General features: G+C 38.2%; 1 protein-coding gene across 22 annotated transcripts in view; it reads right to left on the bottom strand.

The window, feature by feature from the left end:
* Positions 1-15,926, bottom strand: part of FIP1L1 (factor interacting with PAPOLA and CPSF1) — a 77,892-nt gene extending 61,966 nt beyond the window's left edge. For 11 of the 22 annotated variants that reach the window (XM_039221745.1, XM_039221749.1, XM_039221747.1 and 8 more), the window contains exons 1-6: positions 15,627-15,926; positions 14,443-14,487; positions 14,304-14,343; positions 7,414-7,471; positions 6,196-6,299; positions 433-497 (exon numbers count right to left, since the gene is read on the bottom strand). In XM_039221745.1, coding sequence (XP_039077676.1) covers positions 433-497; positions 6,196-6,299; positions 7,414-7,471; positions 14,304-14,343; positions 14,443-14,487; positions 15,627-15,711 — 397 coding nt within the window. In that variant the 5' untranslated portion in view covers positions 15,712-15,926. The remainder of the gene's footprint in view (positions 1-432; positions 498-6,195; positions 6,300-7,413; positions 7,472-14,303; positions 14,344-14,442; positions 14,488-15,626) is intronic. The other 11 variants (XM_039221748.1, XM_039221744.1, XM_039221730.1 and 8 more) reach the window with 2 other exon arrangements.
* Between the last annotated feature and the right edge of the window lie 6,208 nt (positions 15,927-22,134).

Raw genomic sequence — 22,134 nt, 5'->3', positions numbered from 1 at the left:
GGTTCCAAACACAGAATTTAGAGGAATATTAACCACAAGTAAAAAGTGAGACCAAACATTATGGAGTAGATGCAAAATATACTGGATTGAGAGATTAGGGCCTTGTTACTTATAAGGAATTCCTGTACCAATAGGAAGTTGCTTACTTCCGTGTTTCAAATCACTTTTTTTGTACTGCCTGTGAGCTAAGAAAAGTCTTTACTTTTTTAAAGGGCTGTAAAACAAGTAAACCAACCATGTGACAGGAATCCTGTGACCCACACAGCTGAAATATTTATTATGTAGCCCTTTACAGAAAAAGTTTGTCCACCTCTGTGATGAACAGTCGAAAACTGCTCTTTTTAACTGAGCTGTAATACCTCAACCTATTTATGACCTATTCGTATATTCCCCTTCTTTTCCTATTGATACAGCTGTAAATACAAGTTTTACCTGTAGTTCCATAAACTCTTCCCCCTGTTTTGATGTTAAGATTTACAGGTGCTGTACCATAACTCCTAAAAACAAAATAAAAATTATCCTGAGAAACTTAAAGAAATATATTCAACGTGTACAAATAAATTATACACCCACACAATAACTAGACTAACAATGACTCACGTATTTTAGAAAATGTACTAATTTTAAAAGTCCATAAAAGGAAAAAATATTTTTTAAAAGTCTTAACTTGTTTTCCACCTGAAAAACCTATCCGCCACTAAGAATCTTACTGCCACAAACTTCACAAGAGAGGTGGCTAAGAGGAAATAAATCTCTATACATCTAGTCCACATTTCCTCACCTACAACATACAACAATTATGCAAGAATGAAATTTCTCCACTTTGTTCCCAAGTCCAGTGACCTCCTTGCAGTACTTCCTGAATTTGCTATTGATGATAAATCCTTTTCCAAATATCTATGGAGTACTTTTATCCATAAAATGAATTCATTTATATTAAATTTAAAAATAAATTTAGGGTGAAAGCAGAGCAGTGTTTGGTGGTAGTAGTCAGTGGTTACGGACTGAGGAAACAAAGGCAATTTCTAGAATGCTAATAATCTTCCATATCTTGACCTGGGTTGTGGTTTCATGAATGTATACATTTGAAAAAATTATTGAGCTATACTTTTTAAATGTAACATACACATGATAGAGGAAAAAATACAAAATCTGCAGTCAGACCCAGGCTCAAATATACGTTTTGTTAATTATTAGTTGTGTAACCTTGGCTAAGTAACTTAAGAACTCATGGGCTTTGTATAAATTTTCTGTACTATGGGTTTACAAACAGTTCCCTGATTTTCCATATAATACATTCCTGCATTTGGGAAGGAAAATCAGATATACTAATGAAGAGAGACTTAAATAATTAGTAAGACCAAAAGTAACAGACAATGTTTTCAATGATATATTTCTCACATAATATTCATGTTATTTGTTTCTTTATCCTCACAAGTTCAGGCAACTGGACTTAAAAGGATTCACTATTTCTGATCTGCCTAATAATTTCCATTTTTTTCTCCAATGTATTAAATTTATGGGACTTAGATTACTTATTTACAATGGCACTATTTTTGTTTTCTGCTTAAAAACAAAATGATACAGAAGTATAATAAAATATTCAAATAACCGTATGGAGCTCCACTGCTATAAATGCAAAAACTATGAAATGGCCCATATTCAACTATTACAGTCAGGTAGTGCTACCATTACAATCTCAAAACACTTAAATCCTCTCAATGATACTAGTTCAGAGCAAATGCTTAGACAACGACAACACATCAGATATAGCTATAGACTAAAGAACAAGAATGAGGAACTGAACAAATGTGCCTCCTGTCCCATGTTGCTTACATTTCAACAGTCTTAATTCAGCACAGCAAAAGCACTTTTTGGTTATCTACATATGATGTACAGAAGTTCTAGCTGTTTACAAGTTAAATGTATAAAAATCAAGTGATATCTCTAAATGGACTTCTTACAGCATTGCTAAAGCATGAAACAAAATAGTTATTTATAAAAGGCTTAGCCAGAAGTTCAATAAGTGAACTTCTTTGCTCCTACCCAGCTACTTTCCCTTCTACCTTTTGCCTTTTATTTAATATTTCAATTAAGTTTTTTTTTTTTCAAATAGTTTATTGTCAAGTTGGTTTCCATATAACACCCAGTGCTCATCCCAAGTGCCCTCCTCCATGCCCATCCCCCCCCCACACCCATCAGTCCTAAACTCCACACCCCAAAAACAAACAACCCAGTGAAGAAATGGGCAGAAGATATGAACAGACATTTCTACAAAGAGGACATCCAGATGGCCAACAGACACATGAAACGATGCTCAGCATCCCTCCTCATCGGGGAAATACAAATCAAAACCAGACTGAGATACCACCTCACACCAGTCAGAGTGGCTAAATGAGCAAATCAGAGGACTCTAGATGCTGGCGAGGATGTGGAGAAATGGGCACCCTCCTACACTGTTGGTGGGAATGTAAACTGGTGCAGCCCCTCTGGAGAAGAGTGTGGAGGTTCCACCTTTTGCCTTTTAAAATATTACTTTTGCGGGGCGCCTGGGTGGCTTAGTCGGTTAAGCGTCCGACTTTCGCTTAGGTCATGATCTCGCGGTTCGTGGGTTCGAGCCCCGCGTCGGGCTCTGTGCTGACTGCCAGCTCAGAGCCTGGAGCCTGTTTCAGTCTGTGACTCCCTCTCTCTCTGACCCTCCCCTGCTCATGCTGTCTCTCTCTCTCTCTCTCCTAGAAATAAATAAAAAACATTTAAAAAAAATATATCACTTTTGTTTTTAAAACTACTAAGGCTTTGTATTCATTGTGTACAGAGAAGCTTAGCTGTTTGGAAAACTGCACTTAAGCCAATATGATACCTTCCACTAGACTTCTGAGGTCTCCGGCTTCTTTAGGTGCTAGATCATATATACTTGGATATCTAAAGGAACTTCAAAATAAATGCTTCAAAAAAAACATATATTAATCCACTTCTCCTACATTACCCCTACATGCTAATACACAGTTAGGTACTCAATTAACTGCTCTAAAACCTCTCAGTCATCGAGTCCTTTAGCTCACTCTGCATCCACAAGTAGTCACCCGTGTTATTTCTATTCATTATTCACTCAAACACATCTTTTTCCATCCATCCCTATACTACTGCCACTGGCTTGGTCTGCATTATCATCTCAGGTGGACAGTTCAAATATCTTAACTAATTCCTATTTAGTTCATCTCAACTATTGCTGTTAGTGATCTTTTCACATAACCTAACCTGCCTATAAACCTTTAAAGGTCCTAACTCCCTAAAGTGGTTTCAACCATCTTTTCCCATCTACTGTATCTTCCAGCCATGTTCCTCTAAGCTGGGCTTCCACTACATCTCAGCAGTGCCCCTGCTAAATCATCAGCCCTCTTCCTTCTGTCTCAAGAACTATTCAAACAAGTTCAAATATTACCTCCTCTAGGATTTTTTCTTCAACACATAGGCTTTTTAGGAACTCTCTTCTCAAAGCTTTCAAATTACCTTGTATGTTTCTATTCTAGCACTTAAACTGCACTCAGTATTTGCTCACAAGTCTGTCTTCCTCACTATTTCTAGAAAGGACTATTTTATTATTTTTCACATTCTCATCATCAATTAATGCAGTGTCAAACTTTTTAAAGAGTGCTTATTAAATGAAGAGATGAATCTCAAGGGTAAGAAGTCACTTCTCTATAAAACCTAAATTATCCCTACTCTAAACTTGGTTTTCTGGGGTGCCTGGGTGGCTCAGTCAGTTAAGTGCCTGGCTTCAGCTCAGGTCATGATCTCATGGTAAGCTCAAGCCCATCATCGGGCTCTGCTGACAGCTCAGCCTGAAGCCTGCTTCACATTCTGTGTCTCTCTCTATCCTGCCCCTCTCCTGCTTGTACTTTGTCTCTCTTTCCCAAAAATAAGTAAACATTAAAAAAAATTTAAATTTGCTTTCCTTCATATCTTAGAGAGAAAATGGACTTTGTAACAAAAGTATGTTACCTAAAAAAAATGCTATTTTGTACTTCCTAACAGCTTACAATAAATCCATTTAGTATTGTTCCCAGAATATAATTTGCTCTTTAAACTTATTTTCTGAAAATTCTGTGCACAAAATATTCATCAAGTTTTATTTTCTTACATGATCTTTCAGTTTTAAAGGTACAGATCTTGAAATATAAAGGTTCAATAAGTTCTATGTCCTTCAGAAAGATCTATAAAAGTTACTTTGAAATACATAAAAAACAAAAAAGAAGATCAACTGAATGGGTACAAGCATGGATAGATGGAGATATACACATTTACACATATAAATGGTAAAGTAGACCTAGCAAAATGTAGATTGTATAATCTAGATGATGGGTAAAATAATCACGTTTCATGAAACTGGAAATTGCTATAAGAAATGAAGTTCAGAAAAAGTACCATGGGAGTCTATATGCATTTAATATTTTAATGCAATCTCTAACAAAAATTTAGTCATATTAATAAAAAAAACCCTCACCATTTGCTTTTGTAACTATAGTTACAAAAGTGTTTGTAATACAAATAATTTTATAGAACAGTATTTACTAAATACACAATGATTATAGCATTTCTTCTACATAATACAGATGGCCAAGGCCTGTTAGCATTACACATAAGCCCAGCACTATTTAAGTAGAGATGAGAACACCAAGAGTTATCTGTGCCTAATATGACCAAGTCTCTTCTCAACCCTGCTCCCTAAGAGTTTTAAAATTACATAGGCAGTCCTTCTTATAATGTGAAACCAACCACAACAATAACTGAATTACCTTTAGGCTCCTAAAATAACTTTTGAACAAAATGGCTCTACTGTAGAAATAAAATACTCAAAAGTATGTATTTGGGGTGCATGGGTGGCTCAGTCGGTTAAGCATCCGACTTCAGCTCAGGTCATGACTTCACGGTTCATGGGTTCGAGCTCTGCATCGGGCTCTGTGCTGAAAGCCAGCTCAGAGCCTGGAGCCTGTTTCAGATTCTGTATCTCCCTCTCTCTCTCTGATCCTCCCCTGCTCATGCTGTCTCTCTCTCTCTCTCAGAAATAAACAAAGCATAAAAAAAAAAGTTTATGTATGTACTGCCTGATTCCTGCTTACTGAATTATAGTGCAAATGAAAGTTTTATGTTCCCAATGCACAAGTACCACATTATACCTCCAATCTGAAAAAACAGAGAAAAAATATGGACTCTTACTCTACCACCATAACAAATCACTTTCTGTACTTTAACATATTCCCTTTCAACTTTTCTGGAAGATTCTTTATATGCTCAGTGAGCTAATGGCAGTCGATTCACTTGATCTAGTTTTATAGACTATAAAAATTGATGGGCGCGAGGGGGTTCAGTTCAGTTAAGCGCCTGGCTTCCGCTCAGGTCATGATCTCACGGTTTGTGGGTTCGAGACCTGCATTGGGTTCTGTGCTGATTGCTAGCTCAGAGCCTAGAGGCTGTTTCAGATTCTGTGTCTCCCTCTCTCTCTGACCCTCCCCTGCTCATGCTGTCTCTCTCTCTCAGAAATAAATAAGACATTAAAAAAATTAAAAAAAAAACTTGAGACAACATATTGGCCTAAAAAGCCAGCAGGACAATGAACAACTTCAAAAATACATTATGAAGACCAAAAAGAAACACTTTTAATATTATTTTTACTGGAAAATAAATTAAAAACCCAAACACAGTTTTGGATAATACAATGGAAGAACAATGTAGATGAAAACTGTAATTTAAGGTTTTTTAATTCTAACTAAAGAGTGTGTAGTACTCAATTCATTTGTAAAAACACTAATTTCAGAAATGAGAACCAGCTGTTTCCATGTAACTTCCATGTAATTTAGCTAATAAATTTATCTTTAAGAAAGATTTTCATGGTGAAATCCCTTTTTACCATGATAAAACTGACACACTGTATTAATTTTACATGTACAATAATTTGACATTGTATATTGAAAAATGATTACTTAACAACCCTCACCACACAGTTACGTATTTTTCTCTTGTGATGAGAACTTTTAAGATCCGCTCTTTTAGAAATTCATGGTAAAATTTTAATAAGAGTTCTTTCATATCATGGTAAGATGGAAAAATGTAATAACAATGGATCAACCACTACTGGTTCCCCAGAAACACACCACCTTGGATTCAGGCACACAATTGTTAGTAACAGTAACTTACCCATACTGTGGTGCTCCCGTTTTAATGTCTCCTATAGTGACATGGACATCATCCTCATCATCATCACTGTCACTATCACTATCATCTTCAGTCTCAGTCACTTTCTGAACCAACATAAACAATCATAAAATACATTCAATAATCCATCTCAACACCCAATACAAATATGTGAAAAATAATCATTTTGTGTTTTTTGAAGTAGTTTTAGGGAAAAATGTTATAATCTCATAGCACTGCTACTTCATTTACAACTTTGTTTTACATTATAAAATGGAATAAGAATGTAAAACAAAATCTTTTTTCAGCATCTTTTTGTAAATAACACCTCATATATTTTTCCTACTATTTATAACTGCTTCTCTGCAAAACAAACCTAAGACATTGTACTAAAATATCTTGAACATAAATTAAAAAATTGAGTTATTTAAGAAATTTTTGGCAAGAATATGAAGAGGAAAAGAATTAACTGTAAGAATCACAGCGTCATGGTTAAAAAGCACCAAATTATAATGGAGCGGCTCATTTAACTCTTGTCATTCATTTAGAGCTAGAAGAGGCCTTGGGTGCAAACAACTGAGAAAATACATGTTTCTAAGAGTAAATAGTAGGACTATTTATAAAGGTTTTATTTTGGCTCCAAAAGGCTATTTTGTGGTCAGTCACATAACAGTAAGTAAAAATGTAGATCTAAGGCAAAATATTTTTTTTTTATACAATTCAAGCTTGCAAAGTAAGGCTTTCTTTCTTCCTTTCTTTTTTTACAGGATCCGAATGTTAAAATATTCATAAGACCAAGAATACATGTTCACCCCAAAAAGCATCACTTTTAACAGGCATAAATGAGGTCCGAGACTATCACTTACACAAATAAATTTTTTGCAAAAAATATGATAATCAAACGTGTGCTACGGGACTTAATGTCTTCCTTCAAAATGAGGGCCATTATAATCTCTTTCGCTGAGCTACAATCATTCAGCTCACAGAAAGTATTAAACTTCACGTCTTGGCACACGTGCCATTCCATCTCAAGTCTCTTCCCACTACTCTCATCGCTGTGCTTTTTGATGGCAACACAGCAGGCTGGAGACACAAAGGGGGCCCGATCATGCCAGACACTAGCAGTCATCTTAACATTTTGGCTTTCTTCCTAAGTGAACAGGAAACTACTGATAGAGACTTCACATAGGGAAGTAACTGGACTTCAAAGCCTTATGTTACCGGTTTAGGTACGCCGTTTTCAGCAGTTTCATCTTCAATTCCAGATGGAGGATTAGCACTACAAACAATAAAGATAAGCACACAAGTCTGGTATTACTTTTCAGAGGCACAGACAGAATATATAGTATTTTTAAGCTATGTCTGATAATTTCCTAAAATTACTGTCTCCACTGGGTAAGAGATAGGTTGGCAAAAACTGCCTGTATTATTCCACCATTACTACTGTCTTGCATAAAATCCACACTCCACATTGAAAGCAGAATGGAGCTGCCTTCACATTTTTATGATGTGAAATTTGCAATTTGACGGTGGTGTATAATTCAAGTTGTTTAATATTTTAAAAGTCTGCATCACACTTAATTTTACTTATCCCAACTCTTTATTGAACATCCACTATGTGCCAGGTACTGCTAAAATTGTCAAAGGCTATGGAACACACAGTTTTCCTCTGTTCCCCATGCCCAAGGAACTCAAGAACTGTTAATATGATCACATTAACTCTTTCAGTATTCAGTTAAAATACATGTCTCTTCCTGGTTTTGTTTTACCTATCTTATTGGATACATGTTCTTTGTTGCATGAAAAATACATTTTAAGATTAAAGAAAAGTTTATCTTCATAGAAGACTACCTTCCAATTTGATGCCAATAAGGCATAATTCTGATGCATTAAAGAAAACCACTTTTTAAAAAATATATATATATTTTTTGAGACAGAGAATGAGCAGGGGAGGGACAGAGGGAGAGACACAGAATCTGTAGCAGGCTCCAGGCTCTCTCAGCTATCAGCAAAGAGCCTGACACAAAGCTCGATCCTACAAACCATGAGATCATGACCGGAGGCAGAGTCGGATACTTAACCAACTGAGCCACCCAGGAGCCCCAAAAACTAATAACTTTACTTAAAGACCAGTTAATACCTATATTTGTCTTATTAAAGCAAAGCTGATAAACCCCTCTTTTCTCTTATGAGACTCAAACATCTTGTCATAAACCATCAAATAAAACTTATAGTATTATAGTATAATTGGTTTCCTATTTTAATGATTTATTTTGAGAGAAAGAGGGAACACATGAGCTCAAGAGAAGGGAGAGGGGCAGAGAGAATAGAGATCCCAAGCTGCATCTCATAAACCTTGAGATCATGACCTAAGGCAAAATCAAGAGTTGGGTGCTTAAAAATCTGAGCCACCCAGGAGCCCCTGTAATTTTAATTCTTATACTTTAATATTAGGATTTTGATAGTGGGAATAAATCATTAACCTCATTTTACAAATAAAGGAATTGAAATACAAAGCAACTAACTCATATTTAGTAGAATTTCTGAGAAAAATACCGAGATGTCGATATAGCTCAAACCTCGTTTCATTTGTTTAAAATGAAAGAAACAAATAAAGAGATTTGTTTATCTCTTCTAAACTCTGCCTTCTGTCAAGCAGTTTTATATAAGTCAATGTAATCTCTACAGTGGTATGTTACAGTGCAATCCTTATATAAAGCAAAATAAAGATAATAATTGAAAACTCTAATGTGAAGTTTTTTTCATTGTTTTACCGTTTGACCCAAGAAAACAAATATGGAACTATAATTCTTCAGTACATTTACCTCCTACCTAAGGTTTTAGGTAGCCAGAAACAAGGTTAGCTTGCTTGTTATGCCATGAAACAGTGTATTTAGCCAAACCTTAGATTAAAAAACACGACAAAATTGGACAGAGCATAATGCAATGGTTAAGTTGTAACAATGAACCAGTCACAATGATGCTGGGGAGAACTCTACTAGCAAGGTCTCTGCTCACTTAGTGACCAACCTGAATACTAGAACACAGGTTTGGTGAACATACCTTACCCAATCAATACTTTTCAAAGTTTTAATTCCCTACCAACATTAAAATGCTAGAAACATCAAATTACAAGCTTTCTCTAAAAAAATTGAGCTTTAAGGGTAGAACTTTTCCACAGAATGAAATAAACTTAATAGCCCTCCAAATAAATTTTAGTAAAGAATATAAAGACATTTCGACAGTAACACTCAAGGAAGGTAGAGGCTTCCCTCCAATACATTTAATCACACTGAGTATAGGGGCGCCTAGGTGGTTCAGTCGGTTAGGCATCTGGCTTCAGCTCAGGTCATGATCTCGCAGTTTGTGAGTTCAAGCCCCATGTCAGGCTCTGTGCTGACAGTGCAGAGCCTGGAGCCTGCTTTTGATTCTGTCTCTCCCTCTGCCCGTCCCCTGCTTGCAGTCTGCCTCTCTCTCTCTCTCAAAACAAAATAAACATTAAAAAAAATTATCACGCTGAGTATACAAAAATTAAAGAGCATTCAACCAGAAAATAAGCTTCAAGATTGTAAACAAGAACTAACACTAACAAAATTAATGGACTAAAGATTAGTTCATAAAAATTGTATTTAATTGTGAATCTGTAGCATTATCCATAGATTCACCAATTAAAAAACAGTATGAGGAAATTTTCAATTACTTTCATCACTATAAGCTACACAAATCACGACTTTGTGTGTAATTGAGATTAGGGTTAGGAACTGGGTTGGACGCAAATTTCAAAACTGAATGATAAAATTTCACATGATATAGCAATGAGTGAAAAAAAACATCCTCCAATACAGGGGATATTTTTAAGTGAGGAAATATAATTAAGCATCGCCTAAGAGAGTCTGTTTCTATGTCTTACTTCTTCCCTTCATTCACTTTTTAAAATTTAACATTTAAAAAATGCTCATTTTATCATGCTTGGCTCTATTGCACCTCACTTTACTGCACTTCCCAGATAAGATTTTTACAAATTGAAGGTTTGCGGCAACACGGTGGCATCTAGCAGTGTAATGTTTCCAACAGCATTTGCTTCCCTGTGTCTCTGTCATATTTTGGTAGGTCTCGTAATATTTCACACTTTTCACTACTGTATTTGCTCTGGTGGTCTGTGATCAGTGCTCCTTAATGTTACTATTCTAGCTATGAATCATAACCATTTAAGATGGTGAACCTAAATAGTATTTTGTGTGTTCTGACCACTCTCCTGACCAATCATCACCTCTTTCGCTCCTGCTCCTCAGGCTTCCTACTCGTGAACCACAACAATATTGAAATTAGGTCAATTTACAACCCTCTAAAGGCCTCTAAGTGTTCAAGTGAAAGAGTCCACATGTCTCTCACTTTAATTCAAAACCTAGAAATGATTAAGCTTAGTGAGGAAGGCATGTCAAAGACCAAAAGCTAGGCTTCTGACACTGGCTGGCAAAGGTGTGAACACAAAAGAAAAGTTCAAAAGAGCTAAACTCTAGTGAACACATGAATGATAAGGGAAAACGCCTTACTGCTGATATAAAGTTGAGTGGTCTGGATAGAAGACTAAACCAGCCACAATATTCCCTTAAGCCAAAGGCTAATCCAGGGCAAGGCTCTTAAAACTTTCCTCAATTCTATAAAGGCTGAAAGAGGTGAGGAAGCTGCAGGAAAAAAGGCTGAAGCTATCACAGGTTGATTCATGAGGTTTAAGGAAAAAGGCCATGTTCATAACACGTAAAGTGCAAGGTGAGGCAGCAAGTGCTGATGTAGAAGCTGCAGCAAACTACCCAGGTCTAGCTCAGATAATCCATAAAGGTGGCTACACTAAACAGATTTTCAATGTAGATGAAACAGCCTCCCATTAGAAGATGATGCCATGTGGGACTTTCGAGCTGAAGAAAAGTCAAGTCCTGGCTTCAAAGTGTCAAAGGACAGGCTGACTCTCTTCTTGAAGTTAAGGGCCAATGCAGCTGGTGACTTCAAGCTGACGCTAATGCTCATTTACAATTCTGAAAGTCCTAGCACCCTCACAAATTCTGCTAAATCCACTCTGCCTGTGCTCTGCCCTATAAGTGGAACAACATAGCCTGGGTGACAGCATATCTGTTGACATTATGGTTTACTGAATTTTTTAACCCCATTGTTGAGACTACTGCTCAGAAAAAAGATTCCTTTCAAAATATTACTGCCCATCGACAATGTATCTGGTCACCCAAGAGCTCTCTGGTGGAGATGTACAAGGAGATTAACGTTTTCATGCCCCAGGACAAACCAGCCATTCTGCAGCTCAAGGAGTCATTCTGGCTTTCAAGTCTCATTACTGAAGAAACACATTTCATAAGGCTGTAGTTGTCAGAAACAGTGCTTCCAGCTGTCTGACAGATCTGGGCAAAGTGAACTGAAAATATTCTGGCAAGGATTCATGATCCGAGATGCCATTAAAAACATTCATCCATGATTCATGGGCAGAGGTCCAAATATCAGCACGAACAGGAGTTTGGAAAAAGTTGATTCCGACCCTGACAGATGACCGTCAGGGGTTCAGGACTTCCGTGGAGGAAGTCACTGCAGATGTGGTGGAAATGACAAGAGACCGAGACTGAGAAGTGGGGCCTGACGATGTGACAGAATTGCTACAATCTCAGGACAAAACGTGAACAGAGGAGGGGCTGCTTCTCATGGATGAGCACAGAAAGTGGTTTCCTAAGGTGGAATCTAACTCCTGGGGAAGATGCCGTTGAAGACTGTTGAAATGACATGAAGGACTTAGAATTTACAATATTACATAAACTTAGCTGATAAAGCAGCAGCAGCATTTGAGAGGATTGACTTCAATTTGGAAATAAGTTCTACTGTGAGTATAACACTATCCAATAGCATCATGTACTACAGAGAAACCATTCGTGAAGGGAAGAGTCCATGCATGTGTCAAACTTCACTGCTGTCTTATACTGTGATAGCCACCTCAACCTTCACCCACCACCACACCACCCTGATCAGTCAACAGAGTTCAATTTCAGAGACCCTCCAGCTAGCAAAAATATTATGATTTGCTGGAAGCTCAGGTGATGGTTAGCATTTCTGTTTTCAGTATAGAAGTAGTTTTTAATTAAGGTACATATATTGTCTTTTAGACATAGTACCACCGCACACTTAAGAAACTACAGTATAAAGGCACTTGGGTGGCTCAGTCAGTGGAGTATCCAACTTCAGCTCAGGTCATGAACTCGCAGTTTGTGAGTCTGAGCAAGCATCTAGCTCACTGCTGTCAGAGCAGAGCCCGCTTTGGATCTTCTGTCCTCCTCTATCTCTGCCTCTATTTCTCTCTCTCTCAAAAATAAACAAACATTTTTTTAAAAGTTGAATTACCAAAAAAAAAAAAAGAAAAAAAGAGAGATAATAGTATAAACATAACTTTTATATGTACCAGGAAACCAAAAAATTCATTTGACTCACTTTATTGGAGTGGTGTGGAACTGAACCCACAGTATCCCCAAGGTATCTCCCTGCCAGCTTGAAACAGAATACATATACCACACAGACCATCCATTTGAAGCAATCAAATGAATGACTTTTCGTATGTTTACAAAAACAGTGCAATAATTACAACCACCTAATTCCAGGACAGTTTCATCACCCCAAAAAGAAACCTTGTGTATATTAATAGTAACTCATTTTCCTGACCTCAGTCCTGGCAACCACTCTATGGAGTTACCTATCCTATACATTTAATATAAATAGAATCAGGGTGCCTGGGTGGCTCAGTCAGTTGGGCATCTGACTTGCTCAGGTAATGATCTCACGGTCTGTGAGTTTGAGTCCTGCGTCAGGCTCTGCTGGCAGCTCAGGGCTAGAGCCTGCTTTGGATTCTGTGTCTCCCCCCTCTCTTCCCATCCCCAACTCATGCTCTGTCTTGCTTTGTCTCTCAAAAATAAATGTTAAAAAAAAATTTTTTAATATAAATAAAATCATACAATATATTTGGTCCTTGGGGACTACCTTCTTTAAATTAGCATGTTTTCAAGATTCATTGTTACAGGTATCAGTACTTCAATTTTTACTGCTATATGCTATTCCACTGTATGGATGTACCATATTTTACCCATCCATTCATCATTTGATGGACACTTATTTCCATTTTTGACTATTAAAACCAATGCTGCTATGAACCTTCACGTACAAGTTTCTGTGTGGGTATGTACCATTTTTCTAAGGTATATGTAGAACTGGAATTCCTGGATCATATAGTAACTGTGCTTGGTCTTTTGAGGAACTGCCTGTTTTCCAAAGTAGCTAAACCTTTTTATAGTTCCACAATCAGTGTATGAGAGTTGAATTTCTGCATATTCTTGGCCAACACCTGTTACTTTCTTTTTGAGTACAGCCATCCCAGTGGGTATAAAACGGTATTTTCTCTACTTTTTAAACCCAAATATTCTTTAAAAGCTCTTTATTTAACCACTCCTTCTCATTATGGGACATCAAGGCATTGATGCTAGATTTGATCAGTAGTGTGAGCATATCCATGTATCCCTATATATGAGTTCTTTGGAAATTATGAGAAGTTTCAAGCTGCCTTTACATGTTCTATAAATGATAGTCATATATTTCTAGTAGTCTAACAAAGTCTAAATTAGTCTTAAACAAATTCATTAAATATTTGAATTTAAATATTTTAAAACACTGAAACTATAACCAAAGTGCACTATACCATCAAAGATATTAATAAATTGTAAAAATAGTAATTTAAGGATCCTTTTTTATTGAAAACGTTTTTTAAAGCTTTTTCTTATTAGTCTAATGGGTATAATCATATATTCTACTACTGAGCTCACTTAAGAGTACATTACTTAATAGTGAAAAGTATTCAAACCCTTACCTCAAACACTGTGCCCTAAGCTACTAGCAAATACATAGAACTGATTAGGTCCTGAAATAGAAATAAACACTAAGGGATTCAATGCCTTTGAACTTTTAGTCAGTATGCTGTAATTAAGCCAATGATTATGAAATAAATTTGACAATTTGTTGATAGAACCACTGTCATCACACCATCTGCATAAGTATCAACAACAAATTCCACTAACCTGGCATTTTCTTCTTCTGGCCTTTCAACTTCATTTTCATCTACCAAAAAAAATACATAAATAAATAAATAAAATTAACAAACCACGTTTAAAGAAACCAGTATTATGAAAATCTGAAGTGATCATCACAAGCACTAACCTAGGTCCTTTGCCAAATCACTGTGCACATGCACGTCCCATGGGCCTATAAGCACATCCAAAGTTAGATCACCTTATAATGACTTAACAAGATACGTCTTTTATGAAAAAAAAATGACTTCACTTTTATAAAAGTAAGCTTAAGAGGCATTAAAAATTTCTAGATCTTTAAGGAAACCCTACACACTCACATTTCAAAGAATATTACTAATGCTGAATCTTGCCACCAAAGATAATTTTGCAGGTTTGTCAAAGTCACAGCATCAAAGAGCTGCATGGTGCTCAAACTTTTACTGAAGAATACATATTTTAGGCAAGGAACAAATAATTAACTTTCAAATCTCGCTATCATTAACAGACAAGAGACCGTGACAATAAAAAAATAAAAGCTAGATGTCAAGTCCCGTTCAAGAGGGAAGTACAGAGTGCACTGAACTTATTTTGGGAAAAAAAAGATCTATACAAGAGAACTGAAAACTATACGTCTGAGGGACATGAGATACTTCTAATGATGTGGGTTAAAGAGCAGTCTCTTAAAAAAGAAAAACTTCACCTTAATACAGGAGACATTCGGGGTTTTCTTTATGGGCCATAATGTATTCCATCTCTTTCTCTCTCTTTTAATTAATTATTTTTAAAGCACGCCTTTCAGACAAGGAGGTACCCTTGCAGGTGCATTCCATACAAACTGACCATCAAGAAACAAGACGTTAGTTTTACAGCATCAACTTTATTTGGCTATTATTACAGAAAGACTGTTTCTGAAAGAAAGGGACAGGGAGGGCATCCTAAGGCCAAGGGGCAAGAACAGACACACCAACAGAGCTCAGAATCGAGACAGGACAGTAGGGGAAGGCGCGCGCAGGCTAGGCGGCCGGGAATCCCCAGCAGGGAGGACGGAGAGCCCGGGGTTCGGCCCGGTGCCCTGGCCCCGGCCCAGCCCGGCGGCCACGGGCGGGGGGGTAGGGGGGGGGCTGCGTGATGGGGGCGTGGGCAGGGCGGGAGGAGGCTGGGGGCGGGGAGGCGGGTACGCGCACGCCGCGCTCGGCCTAACTCAGGCCGGAGGAGGCTCCTACTAGAGGCCCCAGGAGTGGCGTGAGGGGTACAGGATGCCGGCCGCGGACGGGCAGGGAGGGGAGGCCTGAGAGAACCCGGGAGTGAGAGAAGGGACAGGAAGTTCCGTACCGCCATAGAGCCACTCTTCCTCCTCATCCCCTCCGGTCCCGCCGCTCAGCTCCGACACTAGGCGCTCGACCTCGCCGGCCGACATGGCCGCCCCGAGCACAACTTAAAGGCGGCGATCAACAGCCCCCGCCAACCCCTTCCCAGCCTCGCTGCCCGGGGGCGCGAGGGGGCGCGAACCCGCCGGCGAGCGAACGAAGAAAGCGCGAGACTCAAATCCAGGGAAGGCGGCCGCGGCGTTCAGCCTGCAAACAAGACGACTCCGGCGGCGGTCCGCCTGCGCACGCGCAGCAGCACCCAAGCGCGCGGCGTCTTTAGGAGGCTTCGCTTCCGCGGCGCCGGCCACCTGGTCGTAGTTGCGCATGCGCGCCGCGGTTGGCCCCGCCCCTGTGGAATCCCTTCTTGCCTTTTTAGCATGGCTTTCTCGCCTGGCGTCCAGCGTCGGGGAGTGTTACCCTCCCCCAACCTTTCCTCCAATAACCCGTATTGCCTTTGCCGGCTATTGTACTTTTTTGGTTCCCTTGCCCCTTAACGCTTTCTTTCCCAACTCTTTTGTCTCTTTTTTAATCCTGTGAAAGGCCTTGTTTCGTTCCTCACATGTATCACCCTTGACACAATCGTTACCTTGTCACTGCCGTTTCTTATTAGAGAAGAAAACAATGCCTACTTTATTGAAAATTTAATTTCAACAGCAAGCGAAAGCCAAGCTAGTGAGTGAATAATGCATTCTCTTTGCTAAACTAAAACATTGCACTAAGGTCCGAGATCACCCCCTCATTCACTACCGTCCATTGGCAGAAGTATCCATCGTTTTCCGTTTGGTGTGAATGCTCAGATTTTCTATACGTTCACTTCACATGTATTGTTTTGGCGGAAGAACCAAAGATTAACGAATTTTAAAGGGGAAGATACTGTATATCATTCTGCAGATTGGTTTTTTTTTTAATTTTTATTTTTATTAAGTGTCTTGGAAATCCTTACCTTGTTAAAAAAAACTATATCCATTTTTAAGTGCTTCCCAATATTCCATAGCATGTCTATCACAAAATGTATAGTTATTTCCCTAGTGATGTACATTTAGATTGCTTTCAACTTTTCACTTTAACCACACCCCCCAAAAACACTGCAATGAAAAGCCTTATAAATGACTTCTTGCAGATTTGTAAAATATTTATCCAAGATCATAATGTGCAGTTTTTATTTTAGTAGATAATGCCACAATATCAGGCTTCTTTTGAACACATCCTTCAGGGAGAAGATAATCTACGATGGGTCAAAATTAGTGTTCTAGTTCTTAACTATAACTACTTAGTTGTGTGACCTCAGGTAATTAACCTTTCTTTGCTTCAGTTTTCTCATCTATAAAGTGGGAAAGCTGAATATGATGGTCTCTAAGGTTTCTTTTGGTCCAAAAGTTTTCAAACAGGAGATTCACTTTCCAACAGAAAAGTTTACAATTCAACCATGGGTTTACTTGCTGTCTGGTCAATAAATATTGTTCTTTATTTAACAGTTATTGACTATCTGCTGTTTAAGAACTTGGAAAACAAAAATATGAGTAGAGCGTAGTCCTTGCCCTTAAAAAGCTCTCCATTTATTGAGAAAGTCAGAAGGGTCTTAATTAATTCCCTACAAGGGAAAAAAGTGGATATGCTTTAATAGAAACACAAATGAAATGTTTATATCCCAACAATGCCACACCATCTCCCCTTATTTAAACATGTGGTTTTAATCTCCCTTTATCTTTGAAGATTCAAAGGCTATTCCCAGTCTCCGTTATCTAAACTCTGTTGAGGTATAGCCAACATTGTGAAATCTTTCCTGAATCCCACTTTATTTCCTCCCATATCTTTGTTCTATAAATACGTTTATTGAGAGTCTACCAAGTGCCAGAGACTCTTCTAGGCTATGCAGGTTCAGCAATGAGTAAAACAAAGTCCTTCCTTTTGTGAAGCTTTCGTTCTAATGGAGGAAAATACAATAAATGTATAAATTCACAGCTTTATCAAGTTGTGACAAGGAAAGAATAAGCAGGATAGGGAGACCTAGAGCAGAGTGATGAAGAGGGATTAGGTGCAATTTTATAACAAGAGGTCAGAGAAAGCTATTCTAATAACGTGACATAAGAGTAGAGAGCTGAATGGAGAAAAGAAGTAAGCCCTTGTGGATTTCTGGGTGAAGCCCTATCTGACTGAGAAAATAGGAAGTGCAAAGGCCCTGAAGTAGAAGCATACTTGGTGCATTGAGGACCCAAAATGAGATGGAGTGGAGGCAGTAAGAAAGAGGATATAGATGAGATAGAGTTATGGGAGGGTAGGTAGAGCAGAGTTAATTACACCCTTCTAGACTCTATGCTGCTCCAATGGCATGTGTCTATCACACCCTATAGTAATTATATCTATTTTCTTAGGACTCCCTTCCTCAAACAGGGCATCTTCTTACATGTCATTTATTCACGATGTGGTGCCTAGCACTTAGTAGATTGTGGCCTCTACTGACAGTAATGAAATGAAGATTTTATAATCTGCTTAGGAGCATCATAAGGCAATCACTCTTAGGCCTGTCTATTATTCCGTGAGTCTATAGTGAACTTTGGTGCTTTCATGGAAGAACCAACTGCTTTCTGCCAAGGATTGTTTTTCTCCTTTCGACTGCCTAAAATAAGCTTGTCTTTCAAGATACTGCTTAAGCTGAAATGAAGAGTTGATTAATAATAACCAAGGCATCAGAATCACCTTTACAATGGAGGTAGCATTTCAGGTAAGCTTTGAAAATAAATATTTTCACAAGCAGAAAAGCCCATAAACCACTAATAACCACTTTTAAAAGGCCTCTTCCTTCCTTCCTTTTATACTGAGTTCTTTGCCTGGATACACTTATTTCTCTTCCTACTCAGCAGCAGAGAGTTTAAAGATAGGTAATTCGAAGATATCGTATAAACCTATGACCTTATCAAACTACAATACTCTGTATATTCTATTTGTTTTCCATTTCATCATTGTGTGTGTCTGTGTATGGGTGGGTGGATGGGTGTGTTTGTGTGTGCATGGTTTGTTGATTCTTGGGAAATAAAACCCAAAAACAACCAAGCATCAGTTTAAATACGTTGCTCTTTGAGAAGTACTGAAAGGGATTGCTTAATAGGTGATGATTAAAATGATCGCAAGAAGTAAAGATCAAATAAAAGTACCTTGCTCAATATCTGGTAGGCAGTTAGTACTAGTAAATGTGTTTTGCATGAATATGAGATTTAGGCCCGACTGTGTTATTCACTGCCAACTTTAGTTATGTCCCTTAAATCTCAATGTTCTTCAGTTTCCTCATCAGTAAATTGATATATTAAAATATCATATGACACCTGCTTCCTGGAAGGATAGCAAAGCTAAAATGAGGTTTCAGATGTCCAAGCATGTGACCAATTAGAGGCAAGATGGTGGTACGCTATGGTTTAGGCCTTTTGTCCTTTGAACAACCTGAATAACTGCACATATGTAGAGTGCAGTTTCTTTCGAGATACTTCCTTTATAGATACTTCAGTGGGGAGTTCAGCCCCAATTATCCATCTTCTTCTGCATTCTGACATATTTTAATACTAAATTTTATATTGCTATTTGTTTCTGCAAAATTGTGCCATCTCCTATTCACATCTATACTGTTATGTAAACTGCACACTCTTTAAGGATGAGAACAAATTTTTCTTTATTTCTGTATTCACCAGATAAGTGCTTAGTAAACCCTTAAGCCAAATGTTGACCATGCATGTGGAGGGATTGGAAATGAGGCAAAAGGAGATATGTTTGGTTTTGTGGGCAGTAATAATTGCTAATTATGTTAAACAAAGAAGTACAAATCACACTGAAATAAGGTAATTCTGATTACCTTTAAGTATGTAATTTCAGCAGGAATTCATTTGACTCCACCCTAATATCTGAGAATAAGGAATTGATTTTTTTCTGGATTCTCCTTTCTGTGTACCTTGTCTCTGAAGGTCATTTTGTCCAGTCCCATGACTTTTAACACTGTCTATGTGATCATATGTCATTGACAGCCAATGACTCCCATTTTTCCATCTGCAGTCTCAACTTTTCCTTGAGCTCACTCTGATGTTTCAGTGATGCCTCCCTTGGATGTTGAATAAGCGTGTCAAACTTATGCATGACTTTTAACACTGTCTATGTGATCATATGTCATTGACAGCCAATGACTCCCATTTTTCCATCTGCAGTCTCAACTTTTCCTTGAGCTCACTCTGATGTTTCAGTGATGCCTCCCTTGGATGTTGAATAAGCGTGTCAAACTTATGCATGACTTTTAACACTGTCTATGTGATCATATGTCATTGACAGCCAATGACTCCCATTTTTCCATCTGCAGTCTCAACTTTTCCTTGAGCTCACTCTGATGTTTCAGTGATGCCTCCCTTGGATGTTGAATAAGCGTGTCAAACTTATGCCAAAAACAGAACTTATAAGTTGCCCTCCCAAACCTGTCCTGTCCCACTCCTATACTACTCCCTCGATCAATAATCATTATCCGACATTGTTCCAGCCAAAACCCAACGAATTACCCTTGATTCCTGTTTTTCCCTTCTGAGTCCCTCTCATACTGAGGAATACCTGTTAGCAAGTCCCATTAGTTCTTCCTGTAAAATATATCCCAAATCAGTCTAACTCCCTCCATCTCCACTGCCACACTGCATTTTGAGTGACACAAACCCTTCAGTGGCCTCCTGTTACACATACAGTAAAACCCAAACTTCCTGCCATGTTGTCTACTAACCTCTTCATGATCTGGCAGCCCTGGGTTGCATTTGGCCATATAGGTCGTGCACTGCACAACTTTATGGGGTCCTCTATATCTCCTCAGTTCTTATTCATTGTTTGTCAACTCTTAGAGTGTCATTCCCTACATTCTCTGTATTTGTTTTTCCCCAGTTTCTTCAGGCTCATGTCCCAATTCTGCATTTACTTCTCGGTCCCTACCTTTGTTCCATTATGTATACATGTCCAGTATCTCAATATTTTAGCAGAAGGATGTCTTTATTCATTCACTGAAACAAATATAACTTCTCTTTAAAGATAGTAGTTTTCCTATTCGTTTTATACTGGATGCCCACCATTTCCCTTAACCCTGTTGTACTGTAGAGCCTGAGGTAGTATTGCCACTTCCCTGACTCTTGTGGGGCACCATTATACCATTATGGTTCCATTTTCCTGTGAAAATCCTCCTTGCCAGCACATAGCATCCTCATTTACTACCTCTTCCTCTCTGTCTTCATATCCCCTCATTCACAGATGATGTTGGGGTCTGATCCACAGTCTTCCTTTTCTCTCCTACTTGGCATCAAAATGAGTGCCTTGCGCATCCTGGCTGTCTCATATTTTCCAATTTCCTAGAATCTAATTATTCAACAACCTCCATTTACTCCACTTCAACAGTCTGCATTCAAGGCTATGTTCTGGATCTTATTACATCACAGTACTGTTCCCTTCCTGAATTTTAGGGGCCAAGCTACTTTCTTTAACCTCAATTTCATAGTCTGTCACCTTTTTTTTTTTTTTTTAGATTCCATCTCACTTTTCCCTTTTCAGACATTTGCCACTGTTGATTACTCCACTCTCTTTAAAAAGTTTTTTTAATGTTTATTTAGTTTTGAGAGACAGAGAGACAGAGCACAGGTGGGGGAGGAACAGAGAAGCAGGGGAGACACAAAATCTGAAGCAATCTCTGAGCTGTCAGCACAGAGCCCAATGCAGGGCTCAAACCCGTGTACTGTGAGATCATGATCCGAAACAAGGTCCAACACTTAACGGACTGAGCCACCCAGATGCCCCTACTCGTTCTGTTTGAAGCTTGTTTCTCCCATAAGTCTATTAACTAGCTTCATTTCTTCTGTAGATCAGGAAATGTTGCTCAGCGATTTGTCCATCACTCTCATTTTCTTTCTTTCTTCATGCTCTTTAAGCAATCTCAGGTACACCCATTTGCAGATACTCAAATTATCAGACTTTTTTCCTGCAGTCTATAATCATACATCCAACTGCTTACTAGATGTTTTCACCTGGATGTCCCACAGTACCTTCAAAACAACGAATCCCCGCTCATTTAGGATGGTTAATATCAAAACAACCACAGAAAGTAACAAGTTTTGGTGAGAATGCAGAGAAATTTGAACCTTGTGCCCTGTTGGTAGGAATCTAAAATGGTACAGCAGCTCTGGAAAACAGAGATCTCTCAAAAAAAGTAAAAATAGAATTACTACATGATCTAGCAATTCCACTCCCAGATACATACCCAAAAGAACTGAAATCAGGGTCTCAAAGAGTTATTTGTATACCCATGTTCCTAGCAGCACTATTCACAATAGCCAAAATGTGAAAGCAATCCAAATGCCCACTGACAGATGAATGGATAAAGAAAATGCAGTATACACGATAGTATATACAATGGAATATAATTTCGCCTTAGGAAGGAAGAAAATTCTGACACATATGTTAGATGAACCTTGATG

The sequence above is a fragment of the Hyaena hyaena genome, unplaced genomic scaffold (genome assembly GCF_003009895.1).
Source record: "Hyaena hyaena isolate Hyena2069 unplaced genomic scaffold, ASM300989v1 scaffold_1002, whole genome shotgun sequence".
Classification (NCBI taxonomy): Eukaryota; Metazoa; Chordata; class Mammalia; order Carnivora; family Hyaenidae; genus Hyaena; species Hyaena hyaena.
This window is presented reverse-complemented; position numbering and strand designations above follow the sequence as displayed.